This window comes from Equus przewalskii, chromosome 15, assembly GCF_037783145.1.
Source record: "Equus przewalskii isolate Varuska chromosome 15, EquPr2, whole genome shotgun sequence".
NCBI classification, from domain to species: domain Eukaryota; kingdom Metazoa; phylum Chordata; class Mammalia; order Perissodactyla; family Equidae; genus Equus; species Equus przewalskii.
Window position 1 is genome coordinate 35,973,406 of NC_091845.1, and position 18,634 is coordinate 35,992,039.

At 38.6% G+C, this 18,634-nt stretch overlaps 1 protein-coding gene across 5 annotated transcripts in view; it reads left to right on the forward strand.

Moving 5' to 3' along the window:
* The first annotated feature begins 356 nt into the window (after positions 1-356).
* The window catches only part of DCP1A (decapping mRNA 1A), a 56,060-nt gene continuing 37,782 nt past the window's right edge, over positions 357-18,634 (forward strand). The window contains exons 1-3 of one of the 5 annotated variants that reach the window (XM_008513141.2): positions 357-1,277; positions 4,026-4,066; positions 6,490-6,617. In XM_008513141.2, the coding sequence (XP_008511363.1) occupies positions 1,143-1,277; positions 4,026-4,066; positions 6,490-6,617 (304 nt within the window). In that variant the 5' untranslated portion in view covers positions 357-1,142. The remainder of the gene's footprint in view (positions 1,278-4,025; positions 4,067-6,489; positions 6,618-18,634) is intronic. The other 4 variants (XM_008513142.2, XM_008513143.2, XM_070574992.1 and 1 more) reach the window with 4 other exon arrangements.

Below are 18,634 nucleotides of genomic sequence, written 5' to 3' on the forward strand. Positions count from 1 at the left end.
CATATGTGACGACTGCTCTTTGTTCCAGGATGTATATAACCAGTTCGTACACCCCACTTCTTAGAGTGCTTCCTTCCTTGGGGAAGGAAGACCCTGGGCTATAGTCCTCAAGCCTGGCTCAGAATCAACTTACCCCAGTTTTGGTTTATAGATTGATTATGGATTATTTGCATCGACACATGATTCTGCAAAGAATGTAAGACATGAATGGATGCAAAATCATAAACAATACAAATACTATGGATTTTTTCTTTCAAAAACTTTCAATTCCGTTGGACTATCTTTTCAATACAAGAAAATGTTTTTTAACAACTGGCGGGGGGTTGGTATGAAACAGCGCTCCCTACAGTCTCCACGCCTTGTTTTACTCTTCAGAAAGTACGTGGCTCTTTAAAATGCTCAACAGATGTTCGCTGAAGAATGAGTTATCTTTTTGAAGCTTTAAACAACGCACGACAAACTCAAGCCTTCACGGGCTCTTCCCAAGACTGGATGAAAACATTTCAGTAGGATTCAGACGAGGAAAATGAGCAAAAGAGAGCAGCAAAAGACACTCCTGTGTCGTTACAGGCAGGTTAGTCCGGCTTTTTTCAAAAATTTCCTTCGGAAAAACAGCAAACTGCTAACGGCGGCGATCTGCTGAGATGGAGACCGGGGGTAACTTTCGGGGTTCCCTCGCTCCCTTCTCTCCGCTTCTCTCTGCCGTCCGAACGGCCCGCGAGCCCTGCAGCCACAGCGGAGATTCGTTCCGCGGCCCGGACCCTTCCGTGCGCCAGCCGAGGCGGGCCCCGCGTCAGTCTCCAGCCTCGTCCGGCAGGAGTTCGGAGAAAGTTCGCGGGCAGCCTTGATCGCGGCGGCGGGACATTTTAGCCGGTGGAACCCTGAATCTCCGCCTGCCCGCTCCGCCACGCGGCCACAGACACCGCCCTGGACCGTTGGGCCTCCAGGACCTGAGAGCCCGGAACCCGAAACCCGGGGCGTGGGCGCAGCGGAGCATAATAGCTACGGTACCGCCCCGCCGCCCGGCTCGGAGGAGAGGCGGAAGTCGAGGGCGCTGACGCCGCTGCGGGAACTCCTCTTCGAAGGCACCTTCCTGTCCGCGACTCCGCCCCCGCCCAAGGGGCTCGGCTCGGGAATTCAAGATGGAGTCGCTGAGTCGAGCTGGGCAGGAGATGAGCCTAGCGGCCCTCAAGCAACACGACCCCTACATCACCAGCATCGCAGACCTCACGGGCCAGGTCGCTCTGTACACCTTCTGCCCCAAGGCCAACCAGTGGGTGAGTACGGCCGGGACGCTGAGGTCGCCCGCCCGGCAGCCGCCTCTTAAAGGGGCCGCGCGGAGCGCCCTGGGTAGGGGGCGATGCGGGAGGCCAGGGACTGGAGAAGAGCCTAGCGACGCCAGAGCGGTGTCGGGGGCTCCCGGGGTTGGGAGAGAGGAGCGAGAGAAGTAGGCCCACCACAGAGGGAAAAGCCGATAGAGGGGAGGATTGGAGGAGAATCTGTCGCTTGAGGTCGGGTCCAGGGACGTGGGCGACCTGCCTTCTTTGCGGGTGTGTTGAAGAATACGAGACGGGTGGGGTCAGAAAGATGCCTGAAAGATTCTGTTTAAAGCTTCGAGGGTTATTAGATAAATTACATATGCATAAAATATAAAGTAAACGCCCCACCCCTCCCCGCAGCAGACAAATAAGAGCCCCCTTCGCAGAGGTCATTTGGATTTAAAGCTTGAAATCCAATTAGTTTCAATTCTTGGGAAAGGGGGGAAGATCAGTCCAGCTTTTATCAGACTACACTGTATTTCCAGAGTTTTGGAGAACATTTCAAGGCACTTAGGAAAAGGGCTTCATGTTAATTGGATTCCTTTGAACTCTGGAAAAGAGACCCTGTAAATGTCTCGTTTCAGCTATGCTGCTGGTGATGTCACGTCCCAATGCTTCCATCAGACTAAGTACTTTTGGGCTTTTTTGCACGGAAGGGGGTCCGAAAAGTTACAGTCAGTCTGTTCACTGACTTGTTAACCCCTGTTTGAAGCTTCTTTCGCTGTTTAGATAACATAATATCCCGTTTTCTGGTAATCGACCCTTAGTGAACTCATTCAGCTGTAAGCTTTACACTTAGAAAATAATCCGTAAATGTTTGGATTGAATTCGTAAATGACTGATGTTCACATTTCAGTAAGAAATGAAATCCTTATACTAACAAAACTCTGAAAGATTGTTATTGTGATATGTCCTTTACAATATAATAGAGATACGTAGGTTATATTTAATCAGTAATTTTGTGAAAATCATTTGGCATTTATAAACAGATAATTCAGATGAAGAGAGTTTTCAAAATCATCTCGCTTTATCTTCTTTCCTTCACCTCATGGAAGAGGAGATCTGGGAAGCCACAAAGAACGAAATTACAGGAGTTTTTTCACTGTAGCTGTTTTAGACCTTGCCTTAGTTTGAATTGTTCATCATTTTTCTTTTCTTGGTCTACCTATAAATTTGTGAAATACGGATTGCAGACAAATGGTGAAGACTTAGGGGTGGGGATTTATTACTAACAAGCTTTTATTTTTAGTTTTTCAGAGACTTTCAGTATTTTGGAATTTTAATTGTGGAATTCTATTTTAAATATGAAATACAAAGTATAATAACCTGAATTGAAAAATAAGCTGCCATTCTTCATTTGGATCATGGCACATACAGCATAACCAAAATCTTTTCTTTCTTTGTTATTTTACAGTGAATTGTAATTTTCCACAGTTTTGTTTGGGCAAGTTTGCTTTCACTGTGAGACAGCTGATTACCAATTTCTTATACTAATAATATTTGAAAGGCAAGAAAAAGCCTCTGAATCCTTAGGAAGGAAAAGTTTCTTGATGATATTTAAGCTAGGGCAATACTCCTGGAAGAAATCAAGATGATAAATATTTTTTAAAAGTTTTTATCCCAACAAATTCAATTTGATATGACTAACATTTAAAGTTTTCTGACAGCTTGTTGATCCCATTAAAATATTTAGGTCCTGTCCAGGCAGTGAACTGCAGACTAATATGATTATTTGGTTTTTTAAAACATTGTAATTGTTTAAAACCTAAATACACTCTTATCACAGCAAATGAAAGATGATATGAGTTGTACTTTCTTAATCAAAACATTTCACTTTAAGCTAAAAAGAATTTTTTTATTTATTTGTAAGACCTACAGTAATTACATTAAGACAGAGTATTGTCTCAGTATTCATGATTCTTCAATAAAATTCTAAAAGTAAACTAATTGTGTTTGACAGTATTTCTTAACTAACCACAAAATTTGCTGCTCATGAAAATATACCAGAATCCCCCAATGATGAAACAAAGTGTCCTGTAAGATAAAATTTCCTTTTCTTTTTTCTACTAACCTTGATAAACTTTAAAAATGAAGAAATTGTTGTACACAGGACCTTGGCTTTACAACTAAGCAATCTGGGTAAAACATTTTAGCTTTAAAAAGTGAAAGCTAGGGGTGTCCTGGTGCTGTAGCGGTTTAGTTCACACGCGCGCAGGCAGCCTGGGGTCCGCTAGTTTGGATCCTGGGCGCAGACCTGCGCACTGCTTATCAAGCCATGCTGTGGCAGGCGTCCCACATGTAAAGTAGAGGAAGTTGGGCACGGATGTTAGCCCAGGGCCAATCTTCCTCAACTAAAAGAGGAGAATTGGCAGCGGATGTTAACTCAGGGCTAGTCTTCCTCAAAACAAAAAAGTGAAAGCTAATTCCAGGATTTTCTCCTTAAAATCTAAAAAAGGAAAAGAAGAATGCTGGAGATACAGGCAGGTTGCTGGATTGAACACTGCATATATATTAATAGGCATCAGTAGCATAGAAAGGATACAAAAGAAACTGGTAACAGCAGTTTGTGGAGTGAGACTGACTTGACCTGTTCAAAAGTGGTTAATTTTAAAATAAATGTCAGTCTTAAATATGAAGCATTTCTTCTCCATTGGGACTATTTGGGGTTAGATTATGGAGAAGAAACTAATTGATTCTTTGTTATAGGAGAAGACTGATATAGAAGGGACCTTATTTGTATATCGAAGGTAAGTTTTTTTTTAAATGATACGTATTTTTTAATCTAAGTGTGAGCAATGTCATATGAAGTGGTTCAGCCCTGTTGTACATTTGTCATTAGAACTTTCCTGCTTGACCCTTCAAGTATGCATCCATCTCTAGCTGTGAGATCCTAAGTTAGGTCCCTTCTTTGAGCCTTCCTAGGATTCAGAATAAACAGAACTAGATGTTATTTAGGAACTTAGCAAAATGTCTCAAAATAGAAAATATTTTCTAGTAATGAATGAGTCTGAAACAGATTCCTTTCTCCTTTGCCCCATGTTAAAAAATAGAGAGAGAGAGAGAGAGTTGAGAAAAATATGTGGACTAGCTCTGTGCATTAATGTAGTTGAAAGGTCCCACTGTTCTGTGGTTACTGAATGGGAGGTTATCTTCTATGACTCCGGTTCTCTCCCCTTTTCCATCTACCCCGAAAGTTCTGGATTGTGTATAGTGTTTTTGTAATGTGTATTTTTAGTTTGAGAGTCCTTTAGAAAGCCTGGATTATTCATAATTGCACATTTTTATTTTCAACTTTTCACAGAATTAATTATTATCTTAAAATGTGATTGGTTTGCAAATTGCAACTTTTGTTTTGTCAGGCAACTTTTGTGGCCTGAGGGCAACTGACAGGTTGTGATAAATCGGGGAGTGCCCTGTTTCCCTGGATCACTCTTAGGCCTGGCCCTCACTGGGACAGGTTCCTCCCCTTGATTTCTAAAGCTCAGGGACTCAGCAAGAGTTATCACTGACTTCTGGTTCTTTTCCGCTCCTTTTTTTTTTTTTTTTTTTTTTTGGTATTGTGAGTTATCTTTTAATGATTGCCTTTCCCCATTGATGGTAATTAACAAGAATCTGTCAAATACTCTTCTGAATTTTGGTGTACAGCTTTGAGATCTTGTCTAAACACACTGATCTTTTTCTTCCTTTAAATGTAAGTGCTTTGATATTATACACCAAGCTCTTTATTCTTTGAAACTTTATTCCCTGTTATTCATCTTTCTCCTTTTAAAAGAAAGAGAGAGACCTTTACCCTTCACCTACTTCATTATTCTTCCTTATCAATGTAAATCTCTAGAAACTTCAATGTTGTTAGAACCTTGGTATCTATAATTTTGGAAAGTACTTTTTTGGCCTATTGTTACAGTATAGTATAGATCCACTAATTGTAGAAAATGTGAAATTTAGTATATAGTGAGTGACTTGATTTAATAAAATTCATGGAGGTGTTGAGTCTAATAAAAGGACACCAAAGAAATTCTATTTGGGAAATGTCAGAAGATTTTATGTACCTTGGATAAAGGTATACTTGGGTGTCAGAATATCACTTTGCAGAGCCCAGAATATCACTTTGCACAGTGTAGAAGCCTGGATTTGGAGTCAGAAAACCTAAAGCTGAATCCTGGTTACGTTATTTGTTTGACTTTGAGTGTAGGCTTTAATCATTCTGAGCTTGTTTCCTAATGTATAGAATAGGATTCTGAAATCTTTCCCATGTACACAGAGAAACTAATGAGAAACTATGAAGTGTTAATGCATGTGAGGAGTGTCTAAAGGGTCGTGTACTGAATCGCCCTGAAGTGGGAACCAAGGATGTTTCTTATTATAAGATTTGAGGCATTTTCTATCTAACTCACGAGAACTATGGAAACCCTATTTGGTGTAAGAAAAATCATTACTGAAATGGCGGGCAGTCATTATTATAACCAGTCCTGTACCATATTTAAATAAATGATATTTTCATTGAGCAAATGTTTATTAAACATCTACTGTGTGTCTCTCTTGGTATACATCTGAAAAAATAAGACAAAAACCCTATTTGCGTGCAGCTTACTTTCTAGTGGAGAAAGACGGTAAATATAAAAAATGATAAGTAAATGATATGGAAAAAGAGGAGGGTTAGAGGTATTGAGCTTGGGAGCATTTAAAAGGGTAGTTCTCAGTTAGGCCTCATTGAGAAAGTGACAAGTGAGCAAAGGCTTGCCGGAGATGAGATAACTGTAGACGCTGGGCAAGTGGTCTGGGCAGACGCCTTTACATGGAAGTCTACGTGTAGGGAGAGTGACAAGGAACTCAGTGTGGCTGGAGCAGAAGGAGAAGGAAGAGGCATAGGAGACGAAGTCAAAGGGGGCATAACCCCATCAGCTAAGGCCTTGGTGGCCTTAGTAAGAACTTTGGCCTTTCCTCTGAGGGACTGAGTCCTTGGAAGCTTCTGAGAGGAGGAGGGGTACGATCTGACTTAAATTGTTTGTTTACAATTTTGAGTGCTCCAATTTTAAGTTTTTTGTTTATAACTTTTTAGTATTGTGTAATGCAATAATGTATTCATTCTTTGAAATGGTAGTAAAAAAGTAGATAACATTTCCGCAAATTAAACAGTGACTACAGATTTTTTTCTTATATTAAATCTAAGGTCAGCTTCACCTTACCATGGTTTTACCATTGTGAATCGACTGAATATGCACAATCTAGTTGAACCAGTGAATAAAGATTTGGAATTTCAGCTGCATGAACCATTTCTTCTGTATAGAAATGCAAGCTGTGAGTATATCTGTTGTATTATAGTTTGTGTATTTACAATTAAAATTGAGTGACTTTAGTTTCTATCAGCACATTACTTTTGGAGTTTCAAGTTTCAATAAAAAATATGGTTTATACTCTTATGTTTGTATATGAGTCTCTTAGTAAGAGTAAACCTTCTAAATTGGACTTCTAAATTGAAACACTCTTTTGTATTCAATACCATATTACTTAACCATAGTATTCCATAGAATAGCATTACATTGTATTTCTGTTGTTCACTTTTTGAAAATGTTTCATTCTTTGTTTTTGTTGTGACATTGAATTATTGGCTGCCCGTGCCCCTGAGCAACAGAACTTAGTTTGAGAGACACAAGATGGAGACTGATACTGATATTTCCATCCACAAAGAAAGGACTGTCTTTGCCCTGATAGTGGTATTTTTCAATCTGTTTTATTTAGTTGAATGTCTATTGGGTACAGGCGCTGGGCCAAAAGTGGTTATACTTTTATGTTAATGACACAGTAACCTGTGGGGGGGGTAGGCAGGCTCTTAAGTCAACTGAGACTCAGAGGTGAGTGGCAGCTACTCAGTTGGAAAGTGAGGATTATAACCCTTTTTTCTGATTCCTAGTCCAGGGTCCTTTTAGGCATTGTACAGACCCTCAGAATGGTTGCATGCAGTCAGCAAAGCTAGAGTGGCCCTTTCAAGAAGTAAAGTCTGCCCCGTATGCTTGGCTCCTGTATTTCAATATGGGTACTGAAGGTCTGAGTGCTGAGGACAGAAGACAGGCAGTCTGCCTGGCACTAGCTGTGGGGATATCAAAGGTGCTGATGGGGGTAGAGTGATTGTGCTGTGACTGCCGTCGAAGGAGAGTGCTGGAGAAACGTTGCTTCTCACTGAAATAGGGAAAGTTACTGTGCTTGAATTTCACTTGACTAGGAGGTAACTAGTAGTGGAGCAATGTCTTCTATAAAATATCAAAAGCTGCTGGAAATTATGCGTTTTTACTTCCCTGAATAAGAAATTACAAGGTTTATTTTGAAGCTAGAACCCCCAAATTCTCCCCAGCTTGCTTTTAAGTGTCTGAGTGAAATAGAATATCTCTCTTGACTTTTCGTTAAACTGTTTGTGCAGATAATTACCTCTCTGAGATTTTAATTTCTGTGGACATATTGGAAATGCTTTTAACACCTGTAAGTTCAAATGGATTTACTTAAACTAATGTCAACAGTAGAATTACTTCAGGTGGCTGTTTTCTTTGTGCTGAACATTCTGTTAGAGGAGAAATTCTGCAAAAGAACAGATCCAGTTTTGTTTTTTTTTTTTTTTAAGAGAAATTGGCTTAATTCTGCTGTTTACTACCTGGAGACTTAATCTCGCCATTGCTTCTAAGAAAACTTTGATTATTAAAGTTGTCAGTAGTGAAAGTTATCAGAGGCCCATGGACTTAATAACCATTTAGCATAAGCCTGAAATGAATCATGTTCTATTTCTTTCAGAAGTAAAGGTTCCTGTGAAGTTGAAGGTGCAACATAACACAAATATAATTAAACTGTGATTAACCGAAATTTAACTAATCAGAACCTCAATTATCTGGAAATATTTCTATAGTCCATGTGTGGAAGAAAAAAAAGCAAATTATAAGAAAACAAGCTTATGTTAGGTTTTATTTTGTGAAAATCTAGCAGATACCTCAAGTATAACCTGAGGTCAGCATAAAAATGTCAATATTCTATAACTTTAACGCCACTATAGTATCTTAGATTAATTTGTTGTAATGAGGCAATAAAACATTAGATCATCAGGAGTGTTTATTATATTAATTAGAATATTCTTGAACAGAAAAGTGCATTAATGCATTTTACTTCAGAAAGATTTTCAACAAGAGGTTGCAACAAAGATCTCCTTAGTTCAAAGAAAACTCACTTAACTAGGTTGTTCTGTTCCCTGCTTAATTGAGGATCATCTCCTATGGGCCATACAGTTTCTGATATTGCTAATTAGAAATCCGAGAGCACATAAGCTTGTTTTCAGACTAGAGAAAGGCCTGAAAAGGTCAAGTACAACACTGTGGCTGTATTAGAAACAGTCTAGAAGAGGAGCTTGGGGACAGGACAGTATTTAAAGGAATAGCAGTATCGTAGAGAAGTGACAAGACAGCATAAGGGGATTCTGGGAGTGTTAAGGCCTCTCTTGAGTGTATGTTTTGTCTAGCTAGTCTCAAAAGTGGAAAAATAGTCTTGTCAGGTTAGCAAGCTGTTGAGCTGTTTGGGGATTTGTTCTTTAAATAAAAAGTTAATTAGTGTCTGGTCATGTATACAGGTAATTATACCTGATTCTGTAGCTGCTCTTCTGTTGTTTTCTTGTGGGAAATACCACCGAGACACCTGACCCATTTTACTCAAGGTATACCTTCAGATCCAGCTTCTTTCACTCAAATCAATTTTTAGAGTAAATATAATAGAAAATTGAACTATAACTTTTTCCAGTTCTAAATTCTTGGTTTGGTTTTACTTTATTTTTTAGTTTTTCTTTATATAAAATACCCACCCCCTCCAAGCAAAAGGTAAAATCTTACAGAGAAAATGCTTACCAAGAGCTTAGGTTTGGTGATTCTCCTGAATCTTTCAGACGCAGTCTGTTTTTATAGTAGACTGTGCAAGTACCTTTTGGCAGCCACAAGACCCCAAATGTGCTCCAGTGGGGGTTGGGAGACTGCAGATTCTGTAGTTATTAAGCACAAGTGATGTTCCCAGAACCTTATTTTGATTCCTGATTTACAGATGAGAAAACCAGAGTCCCAAAGAAATTAAGAAGCTTCCTTAAGAGTCACAAATGTTGTAAGTGACAGAGGCAGAAGTCAAATCTAGGTCTGTTGAGCTTCAAACCAATGTTCTTTCTGTTCTTCTGCAACAGTTAAATTACCTACTTCAGCAGTCCACATACTAGAACAATGCTTTCCAATAGAACTCTGTGATGAGGGAAATGTTCTGTATCAGTATTGTCCCATTATAGCAGCTACCAACCAAATGTGACTGTTGAGCTCTTGCAATGTGGCTAGTGCAACCAAGGAAAAAGTTTTTTTCAGTCTGTTTCATTAATTAACAGATTTATTATAAATATAAATAATATAATTTAATATCAAATAAATTTACTTGTTTATTGTTAATTTGTTTAATCAGTTCGCGTTTAAATAGCCATATGATGCTAGTCGCTGCCGTATTGGACAACACAGACCTAAAGCATGATCAAACATACCCTTTTGTTGTGCCGTATCTGAATTTAATAAGCATATGGGGAGCTTTGGACTAGATTTTTATGTCTCCCACTTAGTCATTCCTTTTTAAAATTTAGAAATGATTTCTAGATACACAGGCTGCAGAAGATATCCCTGAGGGTAGCTTTGCCATGGTAACACCTTTGGTTTGGAATTTAGTTTGCAAACAAGAGTTCTATTCTAGGCTTTGCCATTCTACCGACTGTAACCTTGGATGAATGGTTTAAACCACTCATCTGACCCACTTGTCTTAAAAGGGCATCATGTATATGAAGCACATACAAATAGAAAATATTATAGACTGTGTCTCCATCTTGGACTCAAGCCAAATGATCTCTTTGGTGAAGGAGTCATAAGGACTTTAGTATTATCCAGATTCTCTTATAACCCAGGCCACGATGTACCTCTTCCCATCCCTTCTGGCTAGCACCATGACAAGCTGGGGACTGTTTATTTTTACAAATCTTATTTTCAGACCTTGTTGGGGCGATTACTAGACAGCCTAAGGTATGATAAGTTGAAAATATATATATGTTAAAAATGAGAAATCTTAAAGGGTACAGATCTTTTAAAAGTCTCAACAGAAGCAATTCTGATTATTGGGTTATGGTGTTCATTTTTATCAGAATACTGGAACACATAGCACCCTCCGGGCTAAAACTTTATATTAGTGTAACGATGTTTTAATCTGTGGACACTTCTCCCTAAAAGGCATTGATGATAGTTTTAGTTTTATCTGTAATTAATTGGGAAAAACCTAGTTCTTTTGCTTTGTAAACATATGCCTTACTACCAATCTGCTGATCTTCTGTTTTCATTTGTAAACGGAATCCATTTTACTAAGTGGATTATAAAACCATTCTTTGGCGACTCTGAACTTCTAGCAGTTCTGTGGCATAGGCACATCAAAGAAAGTATCCTTCAGTCCAGTCTGGCAATCTCATGACAGAAAATCTTTCTGCTACAAACTTTTAGAAATGCTATATAAAATATTAAATGCATGGTTTAGCCAAAGGGAGTAGGGAACATCTCACTGGGCCAGCATCAAAGTGAAAACTGAAAGCTAAATGGGAAGCTTGTGAGCTGGCACTGGCTGCCAGCTATTATGGCGTTTTGGGGGATGGGGAGCTCTCCTTTATATAAGGACCCCATTATAATTACATGGGATCAGGAAACAAGATCTTGAGCCCTCAGGAAGTGGCGAGTTGGAGCTGAGACAGACGTACCAGCATCCAGCCGGGTCCTCTGATGTGCTACATATTAATAAATTAGAAAGATACTGATCCACCAACCTAGGGAGATGACAGGTAAGCTTATCTATCTCAATCTAGGCTATGAGTTAGAGGGAAAATGCTTCCCTTGAAAATTGTAACTATAAGTCTTCCGTCGTCATACAGATTTGGGATTCAAGTTACCCCATTCATTTAATATCATTTATTACCTGGGAAAAAAATTAACATAAAATTAATCCTCAGCTGGTGAGTACTCTAGGACACCTGGCAAAAGCAAATGCAAACCGTTCTGGAGGGATACATCCTTAACCCTGCTTGCCCAGGAATCTCGTTGATAAGCCTCATGGTCCAAAATCACAAAATATTAACAGGAAATAATTGAGCCAGTTGAAGGTAGGATGCAACAAACAGCAGGATTAGCCCACCCTTCCCAAAAACTTTAGTTAATGAAATGATCAGATAGAGACTTTAATGGATGTAAATATCAGATGTAGATTATAAAATAAAATGACAGGTAGATTTGAAAAATAACCAAGTAGAACTTTTAGAAATTAAAATCTTAATTATTGAAATAAACTCTCTACGTGGACTCAACAGTTAATTTATAACACCTGAAAAGAGAATTGGGGAACTGGAAGAGACATCTGAGGAAATTATCCAGAATGCATCCCAGAAATGAAAAGAAATGGTAAATATGACAGAGAGGATAGAATTGGCAAGTCTAATATATGGCGGAGAAGAATTTCAGGATGATAAAATAGATTCAGAAGGAGGGGATATTTGAAGAGATTACGACTGAAAATTTTCTAGAATACATGGAAGACATAAATCTCTGATTTAGGCAGTAGAATAAGACCCCAAGCGTAATAAATGGAGATGAAGACGCACCTGGACACATCGTGGTGAAACATCAAAGGCAAAGAGAAGCAACCACAGGCTGCTTGAGATCGATTATTGGCAAAGAGCACCAATTAGACTGACAGCATATTTAGTTGCAGCTACTGAATTTGGAAGACAAAGGAATAGTATTTTCAGAGTACTGAGGAAAAAGCAATTAACCAACAATTCAATAATGCAAAAGAACAAATAAAGACATTTTTCAGTAAAAATAGAACTTTTTTCTTCAGTAGCCCCTTCCTGTGGGCACTTCTAAATCACCATTGTCCGGTAGGTATCCACTAGCCGCATGTGGCTGTTGAGCACTTGAAATGTAACTAGTGCAAATGAATTTTTAGTTGTATTTAATGAAAGTCTTAATTTAGATTGATTAACAATGCAGTCCTAAAGGCTATAGTTCAGAAGTAAGAAAATTGAGCACAGAAGTAAGAAATGAGATTTAAGTAACAATAATGAGCAAAGAAGAGGAGGTAAATCAAAATAAGTATTGACTGTATAAAACAATAAAATAACTAGTTTGAGTAAAGGTATTAAAAAGGCGAAGCAAAAATACTAGACAGTAGTAACTTAAGATAAAAGCTGTTCAAACTTAAAGCCTCCCAAGACTGAGGTGAGGGTAGATAAATTAATTAATAGAGACTTTTAAATCAAGTTATGTGTGTTCAGAAGATTCAGGGTAACCATTGCAGAACAAAAAATAGCATGTCTTAACTTTTAAATTAGTACAAACCAAGCTGAGAAAAAAGTAAATAGAAACTGTGGGAAATAGAAAGCCCAAAATAAAATGACAGAAATAAGTAAACCAGTAATTAGAACAAATGTTAAATGAACTAAACTTGCCAGTTAAAAGAGATTCTAAGATTGGATAAAGATAGAAAATTTGCCAACAATGCTGTTTTCAAAAAACTTAAAAACTTGGAAAAGTTGAAGAAAACGGATGGAAGGAGATAAATCAGGCAGCTATTAACCAAATAAGGCTGATATGGCCATGTTAATCACACATGATAGAGTCTAAGGTAAAAATCATCAGGGGTAAAAGTTACCACATAATGATAAAAGGAGTAAATTACCTAGAAAATAAAACAATTCTAATCTGTTATATACCTAGCGCATGTCAGAAATACATATCAAATTTTAAAAATCATAATTATAGTGAGAGATTTTAACAGGCCACCTCAGTAATTGACAGATAAAACAGACAATTTAGTAAGGATATGGGATATTTAAACAACACAGTTAAGTTTGATCTAATGGGCATATTAAAAAACCCGGCTTCTGGCAATTTGGGAATTTGCGTTTTTTTCAAGTACATGTTAGAATTCTACAAAAATTACTACATGTAGGCCACCCAGCCCAAGAAATTAGAAAAAAAGAGAAATCTGAGTTAAATTGAAGGGAAATATGGATAAGTAGAGATTAATTGCAGAAAGTAGAAATTGCAATAGGACGACAGAGCAAATCCAAAATACAAAAACTCCCCCGCATAACCTGATTGAGCCAACAAGAGCAAAAAGAATGAGGGCAGGCGTTATAGGCAATATTAGGAATAATATGTATATTATTTATGTATTACAGCTAAAGGTAGAGAACACACATTTTTTTTAAAACAAGAACCGTGAAGAACTTTTTGCTTATAAATTTAAAACTTAGATTATGTGGTCAATTTCCTGGAAAAAACATGGTGTAACAAAATTTACTCAGGAATAAATAGATCTCAGTGGACTCACAAACAATAAGATAACTGCTTGTTGGTCAGTAGTTTAAAATCTCTCCCATCTCAATCCCGTCCCAATCTAAAGAAAATGCTGAGAGTTGTATTAAGTAAATGGTACTAGGATAGTTAGTTTTGCATTTGAGACCAGCCTCTGAAGCAGCAGATATAGGATCTATACATTTCTGATCTTATCACAGGAAACTTATCTCCACAGGCCACTCTTCTGCAGCGAGGAAATGATACTTCTCTTATCCACCATGCCTTCAGTGAGCATCGGGCAAGCGCCTCACTCAGTATGTTTCTCTTAGAAGGTGCTTTTCTTCAAGACCAGTGTCAGGGGGCCTTTGATTTCTACTTCTGTGGGCATCTCTCAGAGTGGAAGTGGTAACCTGGAATCTGGGTTTTTATATATATGTACCTATGTCTTAATTATGAAATCCGCCAAGAATATTCTCTAAAGTCAGTTCTGAGCAATTTTTTTAAAAATCCAAAATTTGATATGTGAATCAACGAAAAAGTAAAAGCAAGTAAAACTGTTTTTTCTCTGTATTACAACTAGACAGTCTACAGTGTAACCTGTTTATTGAAAACAGTAAGATAAAAGTTGTGGTACCATTAAGCTCTGGTAAAGTTAATCCTGACGTTTAATTCTATTTCAGTATCGTCTTTTAGTTTTTAAACGAAGTGATTTTTTAACTCAGGCACACACCTTGATTCAGTGATATTTATTGAGTATCTGATTTGCCAGGCACTTTACCAAGTACTATACCATTGCAATTAAAATTATTCTGTACTTTTAAAGAATGTTAGTTGTTCTTAGTCCTTAGGTTCTATTGTATTTTCTTAGAAAATCATAAGCAGAAGTCATTAAATTGTGTTAAAACTTTTAGTCAGAACTCTGCCTTTCTGGTAAGGGTCAAGATTCTTAATGAAATATGCTACTGTTACTTAATCCCAGTGCTATGCATACTTATTCCTAAAACAACCCTGTTAGTGGTAAAAAGTAGTAATTTAAGATCTGTGATTTGAGAATTATCAATTGTAAATTTGAATGATTAGGCTAGTAATAGTGAAAATCTGATCCACCAGAGAGACTGAGGGTATTTACATTTTTTTCCTGATTATTTTTAGCAGCAATACTGATCCATTAATTAGAAGGAGTATACAGCCTAGATTTTCTCTTCTCAGACCTAACTTTATTCTGTCCTTAGACCAGTGCGTGATGGTGATTTTAGCCAAAAGAGAAGTAATTATTTTATTTTATATGTATGTTAGATTTGGCATCTTTTTACCGAAAGATAATCATTTTAACAAGAACAACTCTTCATGATTCCTCCACCCAACACCTTAAAGCATCAATCTACTAACAGCCACTTTTCATAAAGTGTTTCCTATAATCCAAAAGTACTTTTGGGAAAATGAACAAAGTATTTTGCTCTGTAACCTGCTTAACAACAACAAGAAAATCACCATAACAATAACAATTGAAAATAAAAATATTATTGCAATTTAATATTTTTAAGAACTTACCTCCAAAAGTCTGTGAGAAGTACCTCTTCGTTTCCGCTTCGCTTACAACTTTTCCTTTATATCGGGTATCAATCTCTTGATATAGAGCATTTTTAATTAAAATTAGATCACTAGAAAAAGCAGGGAGATTCATTTCCATAGTGTTGAAAATGCTGCTGCCAAATGGAAAGTTTTAGTAGAAAAAATACTGTAGTGTGTGCTTTTTTTTTTGTCCCTGCTTGTCCTTTCTCAGTTCAAGGGCAAGACTCAGAACAGTAGAGATGGTAGGTGGCTGTTGGCATTTGGCGCCAATCTTCAGACTTAAAGCACAGTGCAGAAAATTTCCTTGCAAGAGAAGTTTATAATTTGTCAAGTCAAAAAATGTGAGCTCTACCTCCAAACTGCAAGAGGAATTTATAAACAATTTAAAAAGTTCCACAGTTCATTCTTTGTGATCTTTAAATTCAGCACAGTACTTCTTATTAGCCTGAAGAAAGGCAGGCAGTCTTCAGCCAGCAGCAACACTGCTGTGATTGGTATGATTCTGCAATCAGTGAAGGAGAAAGGATCTGTGGCAACTGCATTAGTCTGGCCTTCTGGACCAAGATAAGGAAAGAGCCTTGCTGTTGCCACGTTTGTAGACTGAAAAGGTAAAAGCACCATGAAAACATAGAGTGACTTAGAATTCAAGGCCGACCCTGGTATCACTGTTAGGTCAGATGTTTCAGAAACCCGTGTTGCTGTCTGTCTATTGTAGCTGCTGCTTAGTATTTCAGTAGAGCCTCTACCAGGTGCCTTCCTGTTAACTTTGTGAGTGCATGAATGTTTCAGAATTCTCAAAGCAGATTCTTTTCATTATGCCTCATTATTGGCTTTTTTCCGCCTTAGGTAGTGTTGTCAGGTAAAAAGCAATTTTTAGCTTTCTTTTATTGTGGTGTTATCTTAATTATAAAGCTTTTAATAGTTAACTGTGCATTCACCATTTATCTCTTTTAGATAATCAGTGTTTTCTCTTGTGAAAACTAACAAAGGAAAGCAACAATTACTTGTAGCTAGGAGGCAGAAATGTGTTCTTAATATGTATGTGTATAAGTTTTCACTTTGTGTTTACATAGTGAAGTTCATTGTGGAGGTACAAATTGAAACAATTAACCACTAGTCCAAGGAGTTTTGAAGCCACTCTGGAGTAGGCAGAATAAATCTCGGGACTGAGCCCTTGAGGTTCAGTACCCTGGAGGGTCCGGGCAGATCAAGCTACTTACAGTGTCACTGCTGCCAGGCACGCTCAGCTTTTTCTTTTTATTAAAAGGAAGGCATGGGGGGCAGCCCGGTTGCAGAGTGGTTAAGTTCGGCATGCTTTGCTTCAGTGGCCTGGGTTGGCAGGTTCAGATCCCAGGCATGGACCTACACCACTCATCAGCCCTGCTGTGGCAGCAGCCTCTGTATAAAGTGACGGAAGATTGGCACAAATGTTAGCTCAGGGCTAATCTTCCTCAAGCAAGAAAAAAAAAAGAAGGTGGCATAGAGTAAGCATTTGCTACCAATTTTTAAAGATTGAGTTACTTTACACACACATATCTGGATTTCTTCCTTTTGTTCTCATGACAAAATGGCGTGCATGGCCACACAGCACCTGCATTCCTGCAAGTACTGATAGCCAGCTGGAGCTCTGGGTAGGACGTGACCACCACAGCTTCACCGATCTCACCACACCCTGGGGTCTCCTATAGCCTTGTGTGCATTTGCCGTACAAGCCTCGGGTGGGTGATCTCTTAGTGAACTGGTGGAAGAATGTGTAGGATGGAAGTTAAGGAAGGCAGCAAAGAACTTCTCCCTTTTCTTAGACCACTGTCTGACCTGTTTCCCAAAACCCAAAGTGTAGATTTTTGGAAGCCTAGGAAACAGGAACTCAACTCCATGGAGGCCAAGAGCCATTCTTCCCACTCTTTGTTGTCCCTTATGACATGTAGAAATAATAATATTTGTGTGAGACACTGGGGTGAATAGACCACAAGTGGGGATTGGACGGGTCCAACATTTTGGCACACCGTAGTCACTTGCAGCACACACTGAGGAGAAGCTCTGCCTCAGGGAGTGGCGAGTACTGTGTGGCAATAAATCCTAAGAGCAGAGGTAAAACCCTAGTGTGATTCACTGTTTTATTTGGAGTTGCTCATCATTTAAGAATAAGAAGTTTATAAATAGGAATGATCAATTGTGATATTCTTTGGTTTATTTTCCTAATCCCCAAAATAGTCCAGTGGTCGTTTCAGGTATCTGAATCCTATACTGTTAAAAAGGGACTGTGGATGCTATGTTGCTGGTAAATATTTTCAGACTTGATTTAATTTAGAGAGGGGTGCCAAATTTTAAAATAATAAAACCAAAGAGCTTGCAGAATAGCATTCTTAAATTTCCTGGCATAAGTATTTTAGTCAGTGTTCAATAAGTAAATAATTAGAGGGGCTGGCCCCGTGGCCGAGTGGTTGGGTTTGTGCACTCCGCTGCAGGTGGCCCAATGTTTCGTCGGTTCGAATCCTGGGCGCGGGCATGGCACTGCTCGTCAAACCACGCTGAGGCAGCGTCCCACATGCCACAGCTAGAAGGACCCACAACGAAGAATATACAACTATGTACGGGGGGGCTTTGGGGAGAAAAAAGGAAAAAATAAAATCTTTAAAAAAAAATAAAATAAACAAATAATTAGAATTTAAGTTTTAGGAAGTGGGCTCTTTCTCTGCCATGTTAGTGTTCAGTGGTGTTTTAAGATGTCTGCTCTTTTGGCCAGAGTGTAAGCTGCTAAGGTAAGTGAATCAGGTTTACTGGCCTTGCTTACAGATTCTCTGCATTTCCTCGCCTGCCTGTTTGCCACCTGCCCCGTCTCCTGTTGTAATCCCAGGTCACTCAGTCTTTGGCTCCATACCCTTTTTCCTGTGTGTGTGTGCGCGGGCGTTCTACCACCACCTCGGAGCCTTGCTCTTCTCTCTCTTTCCCAGCCTTTTGATGTGATGTGGAGCCATGAGGCTTATTCTTGTCTTAAAGGAAATGATCTGTCGAGGTAGAGGCATTTGCTTTTTCACTTGCCAGGGCAGGTTTGTGTTTGTATAATCTGTTCCATTCTTGTGTTACTTTGATACTCAAGAGTCTTCCTTATGTCTAGAGTAAGTGTCTTGGGCCATGTTCAAAGCCCATTTTCTTGTTTTTGTTTCTGGTGTAGGGCATCTTTGTCAGTATCGTCTTTAGAAATTTTGTAACTCTTAACACTATTGCCAAAAAGCTTTTATCAAACGCCCTTTTCTTCTTGGTGCCCTACTGAGAAAATCTCCAGCCTCCTCAAATCCTTTTAGAAAGTAGGTCAGATCTAAATAGTAAATGAATCAAAAAGACAACGTGTGCGTGAGAATG